Below are 15,801 nucleotides of genomic sequence, written 5' to 3'. Positions count from 1 at the left end.
ATGAAATCATAAAACAAATCTAAAGTCTAACTGTCAAGACTAACTCAGTTGTAGAGTTTACTTGGATTGTAAATAATGGAGTTTTATTTTGCCTGCAAAAAAGCTTCAAACCCTCTTTAGCAACGCTTTCTCAAAAGCCTGAATGTACTCTAGGTATGTCAGGACTTCTGTGTATGTGTGATATTTCGTAAGTGAGGGTTTTACTGAAATGGAAGAAAATATCATCTTCTGTGATTTCTGGTTTTCAGTACACCACTCAAAAATTCATTTAAAAGACAATTTTTCAAGAATGCTGGTGCTTATAAAGATAAAGAAAACAAGAAGGCTGAGTCTTTAGTTTGCCTCTTCCTGAAATAATTTGTTGTAAGAAACTTCTCTGCAACAAATACAATCAGTTTCTGTTAAACAAACACAACAATTCCTAATTCAATTGTTAGAAATCAAATGCTTTCCTAAAGAGACTTAAATTCTAAAGGATCTAATGTTAGAAAAATAAGTGAATATATTACAATTGTTAGAAAAGCATTTAATCAGAAAGTGTAAATCTAGCAGCAAGAAGCTTTGTTTCTGCTTTTGCACATCTTTCCTTAGACTGTGAAAACTTGTTTTGTCAGATTTTGATGGGGATCTTACCAGGGAAAATAAGAAGTAAATAATCCAATACCTCTCTCCCACAAACCCAAACCTGTTTGTGAGTCAGGGAGCTTGCTTTCTGTACAGTAGGCTTGCTGTACTTAAGCATTCCTCTAATAAAGTAAGAAAAAAGAGAAGTGGCCTGTGTCTTTATGGAAAATGTTTGTGGTTGGTACACTTGAAAGTTGCAAGATGAAGGCGGACCGGCAGCTCAAAAATTTACAGCTGGTGTGTTTCCAGGGCAGTACGTTCTCATCCTGGTAGAGCTTATCCATGAAGTGTTATTTGTAGCAGTCTTTTATATAAGGTTATAGACATTTTTTGATATAATAATACTTGATATATATATCTCAAGTATATTTTTTTGACATATAATACTTGTTTGCCTCCTCTATTCATTGCTTAGGGGATTAAATCATGTCACCACTTTATTTGGCTTCTGTAAATGTGCAATGGATTTACTTCATCTGGCTGTATTTCTTGAGGTGAAGCTTTTGCAGTATGTTTCGTGTTCGTGGTGGCCTGTGGGATTTTCCTGGACATTTAAATGATAAGATGACATCTCCTGTCATTCATGGATTACATTCAGTGACAGAACTGGGTTTTAAGAATACAAATTAACATAATTTATATTTAACATGCCTTGTTTTTTTCCACTCAGATTCATTTACATGTTTTAATGGAGGAGAATGTGTCAACAGATTGCTGTGCAACTGCAGTCGATTTAATGCAACTGGACCAAGATGCCAGACAGGTGTGTAAACGGAGACAATGAACTGGGTTTCTGGGATTGTACTTGGATTCCCAGTGCTAGAAGAATAACTGCCCACTGCCAAAAGGATCTTTCATGCCCTACCATTTTCCCCTCCCTTTCTTTTCTGTGTTGGCATTTCACAGCATAACACATACACTATTACATCTTAACTGCAGGTTGAATCTAAAAACCAGCACTATGTCTCAAGTGACTCTCCTTTTGTCAGTATATAACACAGGTGCTGAAAGAGATCATATATGCAGAACATGGGGTCAATATAATTTTGAAACTTTTGATGGACTCTATTATTATTTTTCTGGGAAATCCACATACGTACTTGTGAGACATACTGAATTAGATGAACAGAGTTTTTCCATACAGGTAAGGGTCTGTGCTTCTACATTCCTTTTAACTGTTGTTGAACATGCTAATAATGCATTAATTTTAAGATATTAAAAATAACTTGAGATGATAGTATGGTGTTCTAGATTGAAAACGTTGGTATAATTCTAACATGATGTAGCCTACCAGTTACAATAGCTGGAAGAGAACTGGTGCGTGTACTTCCAAAGTGTGCTGCTGCTGTGAAAAGACCAATTCAAGAAGAGTGCTAATTGTACTCATCTTTATGGGGACCAAACTACTTGTTCACATGCTGACAGTGGGAATGGGGGTATTAATTATATAATGTGGATTACAAAGAATTTGGTTAAAATCTTTGACTTTGACACTAGTGGTTTTATTTGGCAGGTGAATAATGATCCTGAATGCCATTCTTCTCCTTATTCCTGCAAACGGTCCATTAGTTTATTCTTTTCTGGAGATGAACAGATAAAGATGAGCAGTGAAGTCACCTATAAAGGATTTGGGTAATTGCACTCATGTTTCTGATTCTGTAGTTACACTGGAATTAATCTCATGGTAATGTTTTGATAGCAGAGATGTAAACTAGATCAGTTATTTGTTGGTACTTCAAAGTAAGTATCCAGACCACAGCAATACTCCCAGTCTACAGAGCAGTGTCTGAGGAAGGTGATGTGTAAGTAAGCAGTATACAGTATTAGGAAGTGTAGCCATTGACACTCATCCTTTAATTTTTGCAGCTATTTGCAGCTTCATCTCTTTTAGTGGAGTTAACTCCATATTTATATCAGGGTTTTTCAGATGTATGAGTGAGTCATGAAATCAGCAAGTAATTTACTTGTAATGGTGATATCTTATGTGAAGTTGCTTTTGTTTCTGTGTCATTTCAGAGTACAATTACCTTATATTATCGGAAACTTACATATCCAGAAACTAGCTGGATACTTCCTAGTCAGGCACCAGAATGGTTTTACTCTGACTTGGGATGGTACATCTGCAGTGTATATCAAAATGGCACCAGAGTACCTGGGCAAAACACATGGACTGTGTGGGAATAATAATGCTATCCTGCAGGATGATCTTGAAACTAGTTACGGTGAGTATTTAAAATATTCCCCCTTGTGTCATACAGTGTTGCTTGGTGGTGGTGATTGTTGTTGGGTTTTCTTTTTGTTTTGTTTTTTTTTGTTTGTTTGTTTGTTTGGGGTTTTTTCTTTGTTTTGGGTTTTTTTTTTGGTTAGGTTTTTTTCAGGTGAAAAAATGTTACTTTGCTTAGTTTTTGATTGTAATGCTAATTGAGTTTATGATGGGCAACTTCTAAAATGGAAGATAGGATACAGAAATACTTCTGGTAGATGATGCTGTTAGTGAAAAGGAACAATTTCAATACAGATGGAACTATGGGGAGAAAGATCTTTAAAAAGCTATCTTACTCACTTATTCACAATAATATTTGTACTTCAGTGTTTTGGCACCTGAAATGTAAAATCTATTTTTAAATGTCTACTGCCCTCAGCAATTTTCCAGCCTGTGGAAGTCTGACATATAGATATTTGAAATAAATCAGTAATTTCCATTGTTAAATAAAGTCACTGAAGACAGACAAATCTTTTTTGGTCTGGCTTTTCATTTATGCTAACACTTTCAGAAGTGGCCAGTGATCCTTCAGTACCAACTTTCAGACACGTCCAAGAGGCTTGGCTTTCAATAAATACTGAGTGAAGACCTCTATAAAACATAAAGAACTGGAAGGGGGTGGGGTTGGAAATAAGACCCCTTGAAAGGTATCTCAAGCTAGGTGATAAAAACTCCTCAATCTTTGCTTTGGGCTGTTTAAATTTTTTGCATCTCCTCTTTAAGCTATTTCTGTAGAGTACTACTTCAACACTCAGATTATATGTGGTAGGTTTCCTTTATTGCGAGCCACTCAATTTCAGAAGGCATCAGCCCTGTGCTATTACCAGTCCTTACCCCCACTGAATAGTTTGCTCACTGAATCAAAACATTTAACTTAATAGCAAGATCAATAGTTCATTGTCCCCATTGCCTTCAGAGACTTTACCCTCCCACCTTTCTCTAGGATATCTCAGTCACATAAAGCTGGGATTGTAGCATGAGTTGCTACACTGCACACAAGCTTTGTCCAATTAGCTTGGGGAGCAGTAGTAGTACAGATATGGCAAGGTATGCATTTGTGGGTAGTGCAAGCAGTAATCAATGTCACTATTTGTCTATGATGGATAATACCTTTCTTAGCTAGTATAACACTAGTGTAGACATACTTACATGAAAAAGTCACACCTTTTTTGGTTAATGTAGAAAATTACTTTGGTACCCTTGCAGTGACCCAGGAATGCCTCATCTTTCCTGGGTTTTAGATGCTCTTTTAGGAGTTTCATATAAAGTATCAGTGTAGACCTATGTATGCATATACAGTTTGTCACGTCTTCTTTCCTGTCTTCCATTCAAGGAATTTAGCAGGCACAGTCCTGCTCTCTTAAAGCCCTTCCTTGCCAAAATGCCTATCTAAGCTTTTCTTCCATTTTAGAGCCTTCCTACTATAGTCCTTTCTAAAAGTATTTTTGGGTTTCTTTAAAGGACCACATTGTCATCAGACTAACAGCTGATTCATTTAGTTATAGGAAGGGTTTGTCACACGCTGCTTAATATAGTGTTTAGATTATTGAGATATTTCTCTGGGAAATCCTATAGAAATGCTGTTGTTCTTCCAAGTCACTGTGTGTACCTGTGTGTGTGTCTTGTTTAGGAAAACTGACAGATGATGTAACAGAATTCGTAGAGAGCTGGCAGGAAAATCCTCCACAAGGAGCACCCAACTGGGATAAATCTCTTCTCAATGAACCACCCTGCCTGAGGCAAAGCCATGAATCTCTACAGGTTTGGATCAACACAGAAGGATTATTGCAATAGTTGGTGATTCTAATTAGAGTGAGAATTTGTCTTGCTTTGAAGGAGACTGAAAATATTCACATTTCTTCTTTGGAGAGATGGATTTAAATGGTTGCTGCAGAAGAGCTTCCCTTGTCTTCTACTTTTGCCCCCACTTCTGTGTTTCATTCTTGACTTTTTCAAATATTATATTGTCTGCATAGCAACCAATAGAATTGTTTGAGTCTGGGAACTTAAATGAGTGAAAAGTTGTAAAGTATGGGTGCATTCTAGAGCTGGTTCCTATTTCTTCCCTTAGGAATGATAGAAAGAAGGAAGTAAGCAAAACCAGAATGAGACCACAGTTAATTTGTGTTTAAAAATTATTCTTACTTTTGTCCATCACATTGAAGCAGATTATCCTTTTAAGTAATATTTTCAAGACATAACCCTGAAATGAAGTCCTCTAAAACTAAAGTTTCAAAGTATTGAGTGCACCCTTAGTAAATTTGCAGATGACACCAAGTTGGGTGGGAGTGTTGATCGGCTGGAGGATAGGAAGGCTCTGCAGAGGGGTCTGGGCAGGCTGGACTGATGGTCTGTGGCCAATGATATGAGGATCAACAAGGCAAAGTGTGGCTCCTGTATTTGGGCCACAACAATCCCATGCAACACTACAGGCTGGTGGAAGAGGGACTGGAATGCTGTTTGGCAGAAAGGGACCTGAGGGTGATGACTGATGGCTGAACATGAGCTTGCAGTGTGCCCAGGCAGCCAAGAAGGCCAGCAGCATCCTGGCCTGTATCAGCAATAGCATGGCCAGCAGGGCCAGGGAAGTGATTATCCCCCTGTACTCGGCTGCACCTTGAATACTGTGTTCAGTTCTGGGCCCCTCACTACAAGAAAGACATTGAGCTGCTGGAGTGGATCCAGAAAGGAGCAAAGCTGGTGAAGGGTCTGGCAAATACATCTTACGAGGAATGGCTGAGGGAACTGGAGTTCTTTAGTCTGGAGAAGGCTCAGGAGGAACCTTATTGCTCTCTACAACTACCTGAAAGGAGGTTGTAGCAAAGTGGGGATCAGTCTCTTTTCCCAAGTAACAAATGATAGGACAAGAGGTAACAGCCTCAAGCTGCACGAAGGGAGGTTTAGATTAGATATTATATAAAAGTTCTTCACTGAAAACGTTGTCAGCCAGTGGAACAGGCTACCCAGAGAAGTGGTAGAATCACCACCCCTGGGAGTGTTCAGAAATCATGTAGATGAGGCCCTCAGTAACATGGTTTAGTGGTGGACTTGGCTGTGCTGGGGTAATGGTTAGACTTGATGAACTTAAAGGTCTTTTCCAACCTAGCTGATTCTATGATTCTAAAGCTGATGCCATACGTGTTTTGTTTCTGTTGCTTTTCACTCTGTAATTTGACAAAAATGAAGACTATTTCACATCATCTGGGCTTAGCTGCAACATGGCTTATGCCTTTCTTGGTGAATGGATATATTTTACTACCACTGTTATGACCTCGGATAAAAGAATACTCTGGCATGGACAGCAGTGTTGCTAGCCACTGCTTCTTGTTGATGAAATGAAAGTGATTCCTAGTCACAGACTAAGATGGCTGTTCTGATTTACCATAGTCTTCTGTTCTGCTCAGGTTTATTTTTTAAAACCTTCTCTTCACAACAGCTATCTTATTCATTTCAGAGGGCATACAAGCTGTGTAATATCCTGTTACATCCCCCATTTGAAACATGTCGTGAATATGTGAGTCCTCTACCTTTTATGGCAAGCTGCACCAATGATCTCTGCATGTAAGTAAATGTTTTTGGGTAGTTCCAAAACTATTTCAAAAAACACTGTCCTTCTATCATGGGAATGAATTGTAAATGTTAACAGGACTAATTTGTGTCTTTTTCTGCAATTTTTTTTTCATCTAAGTCTTTTATCTTGCCTTTCTGGTTTACTTCTGGTTTTACTGCCAGAAATTCCTGTGGAATTGTTCCTGTTTTCTTTGGTACAAGGATGACCAAAATCAGGCCCAGATATTTTCATAACTTGTTAGCCCACCTGCCCTTGAATATGGCATCTGTTTTGATTCTAAGTGAGCAACATCATTAGTGTTTCTAACCTTAATAAACAGTAATGGTGCATAGGTCAGTTTGTCATTTGCAAGCCATATGTTAGTCCAATGAAAAGAGGAATCATATTACTATCTGATTTTATGCTATCATTTCACGACCTCCTAACCTCCTTATATCAAGCAGTTTTGACTAGCAGGCAGGACAGAAGATAATTTCCATTTCTTGTACCATGGTGACTCACTGGTGGAAACTTTACACTTTCCTCGTGTGAGTTTTCTTCACAATGTTATTCCTTTTGTAAAAATCAAGACCCTTTTTCAGGTCTGTTAATACTGCTCTATCTCTGGCTTTCATGGATTTATTCAGGAAGTTAGTTTCAGGTCTCAGATTTATTGATAACTTGTCTTCAGCTGTGCCATTTAACACTTTTAACCTAGACAAACAGCACAGTATTTTAGAACATTATTAAAGTAGATTCAAAAACATGATTGCATACAATGCAGGAGTATTCATGTGGTTATGATTACATGTTTGAATGTAGGAAGAAAATAATATGTCAATTTTTATTTGTGTAAGGTCAGCAGTTGATAATGCAACTTGGTGTCGAGCATTAACTGAATATGCCAGAGCATGTGCCCAAGCAGGAAAGCCACTTCATGGATGGCGAATGCACTTTCAGCAGTGTGGTATGAAGATGCTTTCGTACTTGGAAAGACTGCTTAATAGTTGTATTTTTAAAAGTATTCATACTTTTACCTCTTTGTCCTTTCTCCTATTTTGAACCCATATAGCTCTCATTGAAAGCATAAATATGGACTCAATTCAAGGCTACTTAAATGAAATAGAAGTTCTTTTTTTATATGTGTCATTTCTACTGAATGTATTTAAACACTAAGCTTATTAGAATGTGTTTTAAGAACCTTCTTACTAAAACATCAGAGATTCTTTAGGATGGTTAACCATTTGTTTTTTCATAGAGCTACTCTTTCAAATATTGTCAAAGTCTTCATGGATTTCTAATACATAAAATTTGTCATGAGCGTTTAAACATGAACTTGACTTACTCTTGTGTAAGTCATAATCTCAGAAATCACAGAAAGTAAGTTTGAAAAAGATCATCTAATTTGTTTGCCTGTCTGGAACACAGGACCAGAACTATTATGTCATTCATGACAGCAGGTATCCTCCATGTTTCCAAAAATATGTTATTGGATATTCTACTACTTCCTATGCTGGTCTGAGTATCTAAATAGCTCTATGGTGAGAAAGTTCCCCGAGTTTTCCTTGGCTTAATTTAAGATTATTCCTTCTCAGTGCATCTTTAATGGGCAGAATATGAACATAGGTATATCGTGTGTTTGTGTGTTTTATTAAAGCCATTGTTTCATTGTTCTAGACAACAGATACCAAATTGACTTATCAAAAAGTAAATACCTGAAACAAATATCTGCAGTCTATTTTAAGTGCTGAGTCAGAAACACAATACTTTGCTATTTATAAAATCATAGAATAGTTAGGGTTGGAGAGGACCTTAAGATCACAGAGATCCAACCCCCCTACCACAGGCAGGGATGCCTCACACTAGACCATGTCACCCAAGGCTCTGTTCAACCTGGCCTTGAATGCTGCCTTGGGAGATATGGTCTCCATCTGTTTCTATTTTTCAGTGATTACCTGTGCTGAACCCTTGACCTACAATGAATGCATCAACTGTTGCCCTGTTTCATGTCATCAAAAATCACAGTGCATTGACAGTGAACTTCCCTGCATTGATGGATGTTACTGTCCGGACGGTAAGTTTCGCTTCTCAAGTATATGTTATATAATGCCATGTAACTTTCTGATTGCTATCACCCAAGGTTAGGGGCTAGATTAAGGCACTCACAGGAGCTCTTTATAAAGGCAGCACGGAGCGTGTGGATGAATAACCTTGTTTTGCTTGTAACTGAGAAATGCCTTTTCCTCCCTTTAACAAGTGGGAATAGCTTTCAGTGCAGATCCACATTCTAGCTGTAGAACTCGACCGTATGAATGAAAAATTGGGTTTGCGCTGTTAACAGAGCAACCATCTTCCTGATTCTGGTGATATTTTGGCGAGTTATTTTTCTTCTGGTACACTTTGTTTGCCTTTAGGTTTGGCTGATTTTATGGTTTGGTTTGGGGTGTTTTTCACCCTGAAGAATGATTGCAAGGTCAGGTGTTTAGGAGATCTCAAAAATGTGACATGACTAAAACTCATTCATGTGGCCAGAAACAGGTTTTGATATTGATATTCTTCTGCTGTTGTATAGTTATGGCAAGTGAGGTATTTAGCAATGCAGCCTGTAGCAAAACTTCACCCTTGTTACCGAAATATACCCTGATGTCTAGTTTTATCCTTGTTACTGGCTTCTCTTGGGTACATAATTCTATCTAAAAGAGGTCAGAGAAAGTTATATGCTGAATCATAGAATCATAGAACAGTTAGGGTTGGAAAGGACCTTAAGATCATCTAGTTCCAAACCCCCTGCCATGGGCAGGGACACCTCACACTAAACCATGCCACCCAAGGCTCTGTCCAATCTGGCCTTGAACGCCACCACGGATGGAGCATTCACAGCTTCTCTGGGCAACCCATTCCAGTGCCTCACCACCCTTACAGTAAAGAACCTCTTCCCCATATCCAATCTGAACTCCTTCTGTTTAAGTTTTAACCCATTACCCCTTGTCCTATCACTACAGTCTCTAATGAAGAGTCCCTCCCCAGCATCCTTATAGGCCCCCTTCAGATCCTGGAAGGCTGCTATGAGGTCTCCATGCAGCCTTCTCTTCTCCAGGATGAATAGTCCTGCCTCTTAGACATACGCGATGATTTATAAGTAAGTCATCTTTGTCATAAATTTTATCTTTTATGGCTTAGTAAAGCCTTTCAGTTCCTGAATCTCTTAGAATGGAACACGCACAAAACCTCTCACAAGTAGAAAAAAAAACATTATAATAAAATAAAGACCAAACAGTACCTTAAAACATAGAAGCAAAACTTTGTAAATGTGTCAAAAAAGAAATGAGGGATACTCAAAACAGCATGGTTTGCTGTTTGTGTGTGTGTTTGGTTTTTTTTTGTTTCTTTGTAGGTGTTTTTTTCCCCCTGCCCCTCAATATTAAATATTTGTTATTCAGGCTATTGTTACTGTATCTCAAGCAATTCTGGTACTTGGTCCACATAACATATTTAATATAGTTCAAATCAAACTACTGCAGAAATTGCGTAGAGTTTTATTATCATACATGACTATTTGTGTTGTTCTTGGGTATACTTTGTGCTCCGTCAGCCATTTGTACAGATATTTAATTTTTTCCTTGTTTCATTTTTTCTAGGCTTAATATATGAAAATGAATTGTGTGTCAAACCTATGGACTGCCCTTGTGACTACCATGGAAGTTTCTTTGAAATGGGCTCAGTGGTTTATGAGGAATGTAATAAGTGGTTAGTAATTTTTCTTTTTACACTGTGAACTTAAGCTTTTCATGGTCATGAGAGACGACTTTTTAAGACCTGTTTTAGTTAAGAATTGAATGAAGTTGATAAGTACTCACTGTTTCTATGTGCAAAATCTGTTGTTTCATATGTTTTGAAGAAAAGGGAAAGATAAAGGAAACTATAGAGCTATTAATCTGAAATAAGAGCGAATGACAGATGTTACAGAGAATACTGTAATGTCTAATACACTTTTCACCTCAAACTCTGTCTCAAAGTAAAAGGAATCTAGAATTTAAAATCTTAACAGGAGAATGACTACTTTCTCTCCTAGTTTTGTTGTCTTGCTTGGACGCAAAGAGCGTAATGTCATCATGACACTAAGCTGCTCTTTTGGGAATTTCTAAGTTAATTTCATACATTGGAAAGAAAAGTTTGTAGGAAGAGATAATGTCTTTATCGGATAAATTTAACTGATTAAATGGATGAGCTTACAGATGTGCAACTTGTTTTTTCCTATAATTTTTTTTTCTTTTTAAAGTATTAAGATTCAAATTGCTTGCATTTATTCTTCTCGGTTTTAATAATCCTTAACTTTTATAATGGTTATCAAGGAGCTAAAAAGAAAGAAAAATGTTATTGGATGCATGGATGAAATTTCACCTGATCATATCCTCATGACAACTACTTGCCACAGCTCCCAGGCATTCTAGTGAGTGTGATAGTGCTGTTGTACCCTTTTGTGAGACTCAAGATGCCTGGTAACCACTTCATATAGAAGGAAATCAGGAAAAACAACTGAGGGACAGCCATATATGCTTCACCAAAAAAAAGAAAAAAGTCTGAAACTTTGTATTTCCATATTAATAAATTCATTTATTTATTTCATTTATTTTTTTCAGCACTTGCATTGGAGGAAAGTGGATTTGTACAAATCTTACATGTCCAGGTATGTCAAAGTTCTGAATACTTAACTATTTAATAACTGAATTTCTACTTTGGGTCAAATATTACTGTTAGATCTTAATAAGCTATTTCACTGTATAACTTGCATTTTTATTTCTATCTACATGTAAATGCATCAACACACAGTAGGTCAAATATTAAAATAATCTGAAGAGCAGGAATCTGCCTTTCAATTTAGGGCACTCATGTGTCTCCATATACATCACCATCATGTCTCTGGTAGATGACACTGCCTTGTCATTCTTGTCATTCAACTAAAGTTTGTTCTGCAATCTTCACTTGAAAGACATACGTCAAAATTACCTTTCCCCTCTTCCCCCTGCCCCAGTGTTGCTGGCTGGAGATGTAGTATCTAGGTATTGTACAAATACCAGTTAATTATTTTTACATGCCTGTGGAATGAGGGGTGTTATTCTCACTTCATAGGTGGGCATCTAAACTACAAAGAGATTAAGGTCAAAAGGATTTTGCATAGTTCTTATGGTTGCCAACAGATTCAAGCACTGGTCTTGGGGTTGTCAATTAACTGTGGGAGTGTTTAATGTTTCTGCAAATCTAATAATGTTTTTAGAGCCACAAATCAAATATCCAGAATGTAAGGATTACACATGTCATTGTCACCTCCAGGGTAAATTGTTTAGATATCTTGGCCTGGCACCAGGTAGGAACTCCGTAGCAAAAGCAAGGATAAGGATCACTTCTTCACTGTGTTCCTAGTACCTGATTATAATATGAATGCAATTTTATAAATTGTAACATATCAGAGTGTATGAACTCTACTCTTTTCTGCGTACTTCAAGACACTATTTATGTTTGTCAGCTGAATGCTCAGTTTCAGGAGACACACATTTCATGACCTTTGATGGGCGCAAATATACTTTCCAAGCTACCTGCCAATATATTCTAGCAAAAAGCCGTGCGTCAGGAGCATTTACCATATCCTTGCAAAACGCTCCTTGTGGACAGGTAAGGCTTAGAACTCTCTTGTAATGTTTATATGCTGATGGGTTTATTAACTGGGAGGGGGAGGAGTGGAGTGGGGAGAATACTAAAAATAAAAAATAATGAAAGCTACCTGCAATGGAATATGTTAAAATTAATCAGTAGCAACAACTTTCCTTAATGATGAAATAGTTGAACAACAAAGTTCAAGAAACCTAAGAAAGGTGTTGTATATTGATGCTATATCCTGTACTATATGGTTGAAGATAAGCAAAAGGGATCCCCAAAGAAATACTCTAAGGAACTTTTTTTATCAAATGAAAGTTGAAGCATGAAACCCTCAGTTAGATACCTCTCAGCCTGACCTGTTCAAAAACCCATCAATGGACAACAGAGGTCTGGAGCAAATATGTGCTATGGTAATATGCAGGATATGCATTGTGTGTCTTATTCCATTTTGTGCTAAAGAAAGCTTATTTCTGTGTGCAAAACAGACAGAAATGTGCCTTTTAGTTTAGTTGTTGTGGTACTTTTGTTGGGGGAAGCAATAATCAAATTAGTTGGCTTTCTGTAGCACTTGTGAGATCACCAAGAACCTTGCAGTATTTCTCGCGTCTTGTTTACCCTGACTTAGGGAGTTTGCTTAATATGTCTCCATGTCCAAGTAGTTTGTAGGTGAAAAAAAAACCCAGATTCTCTTGGCTTTTGCTATATGTTAGGCTTCATACTTCATTTAGCCTTCAACAAAGCTAGCCTAATCAGTCCCTCATAGGTACAGACTTTTATAGAGGTTTGAGTAAAGCTTTCTGGACATTAACAGCCAGGTGGGGGAGCAGAGACTTGTGTGGTATGTTCCAGGGCTACATGCTGCTAATTAAATTATCATTGTACAAGTTATGGGAGGGTAGTGAGAACAGTCTGAGTACTATAATGCAAGAGAGTGAGCCTTCAGTGCAGCTATTCACGTGTCTTATCAACTAGCTGGTACCACTTTGCAGAAGAGCTGCTTTACAGTTCTCTAGGCACCATCTATTATCTTTCCCCATTTATAAAAATTAATGAATTGAAATGGAAAGCTAAAAGATTTGTAGTGCAGAAATCTCATATTTCTTGATATATCGAGATTTTGTGGTTTTTTTTTAAAAAAAAAAAACAACTTTATCAGTCCCATCTCATTCAAGCAGATTAAAAAATGTAGAAAGAAAATACCTAGGGAGATTTTAGTTCTCTGAATCACAAAGAATCCAGTCATGTAGAGTCTTAGATCTGGTGACATAAACAGTCATCAGGCAACAAGTTATTTCAAAATGATGTGAAATTTTCTTTAAGCACCTTTTGGAAGGAGAATCATTCCAGTGATCAGCACAGCTTGACATTATCTGAGTTTCAGGTGACAACCTCACTGGCTTTGTAGTTTGTATGATGAGGTCTTCTGAATATAGACTTTTTTTTTTTTTTTTTTTTTTAAGTGCTTACTGAGAGATATCACCATTCCTGTGAAAACACCTGCTGAAAGTTAGCAGGGGCAGTGCTGTGAAAGAAGCAGTTCATTGGAACAGAGAACAATTGTCAGGCAGAATTTCTCCTTTAGTTTCAGCATGAAAGAATAATAAAGCTTTTGTCAATATTGTGCAGTAATTTATATAGTATGGAGACTTGTTCTCTTGTTTCTGGTCTGCTGCTCATACCAGCTGGTATTATTTTACTTTTTGCTTCTTAAAAAGCCAATAAAATTGTCAATTTATAGCTGCTGTTGCTGAATGACAGGCACAGAAACCTAATGTCTTAGTAAAGAGGCAAGACAACAAGACAATCTACAAGAGCACAGCTTCACCATGCAGATATCTGTCTTCACTATCAGTCTGGGAGAGCTGGTTAAGCTGATGCTATTTTTAAGTTTCATTTTATCATTTCAGCTGTTGGTGAGAGATCACTGTTGCACTATTATTTAGACAGGAAAATTCTGAATATAGTTTTTAATCTTTACACACCAGTGTGTGTACTTGTATGTCCATCGTATTTGAAGGACTGACATAATCTGCTCTGTGCTAGTTCAGCATCTGCCAAAGCCACATGGTAGCCTTAGGAGATCCCTGAAGCCCTAGCTATTGTTTTCAATGAGTAGGGCAACATTTGCCCACTACTAGGCAAGTCCCAGTGAAAGTCAGTGAGAGGAGGATAAAAGTGTGAGTCTTTGAATTGAACATCCTAATCTGTTTGCAGTGTGAATGATGTTATTCATGGTATAATTTTGCAGTTAGTGTGACTGTCCAAAGGTAGGGATAGTTTAGCTTCATCTTGCCCACTGCCTCTTACAGCACTGCAAATGCTTAACATTTTAATATTTCATCATAAGTTATGTCTTTACTGCAGGCAGTGGGATTGAAAAGTGCAGCTGCCTGCACCTCTTATGGACATTTCTTGACTGCAGCTCAGGACCAGACTCAATCAATGAGATTTCCTTCAGTGAGACCTAGACTGCTGTTTGCCAAGTGGTTTCAGATGTGTATGTTTTGGTATATAAGACATTATGAGACACTAAAGACGCATAATCAAGATGAGACTAAAATGAACAAATAGTGTGCCAAAAATAACTGGACCCAGTTTTTTTCATTGTTCTTGAATACCTTTTAAATGGTTACAAGGTCTTGCAGTGAAGGAGGGTGAAGAAACAGCAGTTGGATGCTTCCCGCTTTCCTCTGTAGATGACAGGGAATAGACAGGCTTCTAACTTTATCCAACTACACCAAATCCATGTAAATAAGCTGATGTCTTAGCTATAATAAAGAGATTTGAGTATAGCAGGAGTGGAAGAAACTTAATTCCTTCCTAGAGAAAAGAAAAAAGTAGAAGGTGGATTCTCATGTCTTTCAGCGTGTAGCAAGGTAAATTACAGAATGCTGACAAAGTTAAGTTCAAGTCATCTCTCAGTCCACCTTTATGCTTGATTCTCTGTGATAGAATATTTTTCTTTTTTTAAAATAAGGCAGTGATCAAATTAATTCTCTCAAGAAAAATTTGGTAATCTTCTGTGAGTAATGATCATGCTTTAATGAGCATTCTTTCCCTATTGGCATCAAAAGCCAAAATACCTGTAGTTATTCTGAAAGGTGAAAGTCCTGGCCTAACTATCCTCCTAGATAGGAACTGGTTAGTGTTAACCTTTCTCTGCCTAGTTTCTACGTTACTTAGTGCAGGTGTGTTTGTTACTGTGGTATGTTGAAAACAGTCAATATTCAGTAGTCTTCAGACTTGTGTTGCTTTCCACCCACATAGTATGGTGTCTAGTTGAAGATCACTACAGTAACATAAGACGTGCAGGAATTTTAAATAGTTTAGGACATCATTTATGTGCCAACTGATTTCAGAACTTGAATGGAAAAAAATATCCAACATAACTAACACAGAACATGTACATGATGTACATGATAGTCAACTTCTGTTTTGATCAAGGCAGTTAGCCTCAATTCTTGATTTTTAAGCTGCTGTGAAAATTTCTTCTGTAAGGCATGTAGCTTCTTTATGTTGTGGAATTTCAGCACAAGTCTCAATACTTTGATTTTTAGGATTTCAGTCAATAGCTACTTTTGGTAATGTTGACAGTTAAGTGACACTGAAGAGGGTGGTTGTGAGTAAGGCAGATGATTTTGAGCTAGGATTTTTTGGAGTATGTTTCATCCAGACTGAAATGAAGTATTTCTTTCCATGTTTTTTCTGT

At 37.4% G+C, this 15,801-nt stretch overlaps 1 protein-coding gene across 1 annotated transcript in view; it reads left to right on the top strand.

Annotated features, from left to right (window-relative positions):
* Positions 1-15,801, top strand: part of OTOG (otogelin) — a 97,086-nt gene that overhangs the window by 9,907 nt on the left and 71,378 nt on the right. Inside the window, exons 3-13 of the mRNA XM_062608917.1 lie at positions 1,295-1,387; positions 1,614-1,768; positions 2,138-2,256; positions 2,641-2,846; positions 4,518-4,648; positions 6,342-6,448; positions 7,295-7,404; positions 8,386-8,511; positions 10,076-10,184; positions 11,078-11,124; positions 11,962-12,107. Of these exons, the coding sequence (XP_062464901.1) occupies positions 1,295-1,387; positions 1,614-1,768; positions 2,138-2,256; positions 2,641-2,846; positions 4,518-4,648; positions 6,342-6,448; positions 7,295-7,404; positions 8,386-8,511; positions 10,076-10,184; positions 11,078-11,124; positions 11,962-12,107 (1,349 nt within the window). The remainder of the gene's footprint in view (positions 1-1,294; positions 1,388-1,613; positions 1,769-2,137; positions 2,257-2,640; positions 2,847-4,517; positions 4,649-6,341; positions 6,449-7,294; positions 7,405-8,385; positions 8,512-10,075; positions 10,185-11,077; positions 11,125-11,961; positions 12,108-15,801) is intronic.

The sequence above is a fragment of the Pezoporus occidentalis genome, unplaced genomic scaffold, assembly GCF_034315485.1.
Source record: "Pezoporus occidentalis ecotype Australia unplaced genomic scaffold, CSIRO_AGI_Poc_V1 ctg131, whole genome shotgun sequence".
Taxonomy (NCBI): Eukaryota; Metazoa; Chordata; class Aves; order Psittaciformes; family Psittacidae; genus Pezoporus; species Pezoporus occidentalis.
This window is presented reverse-complemented; position numbering and strand designations above follow the sequence as displayed.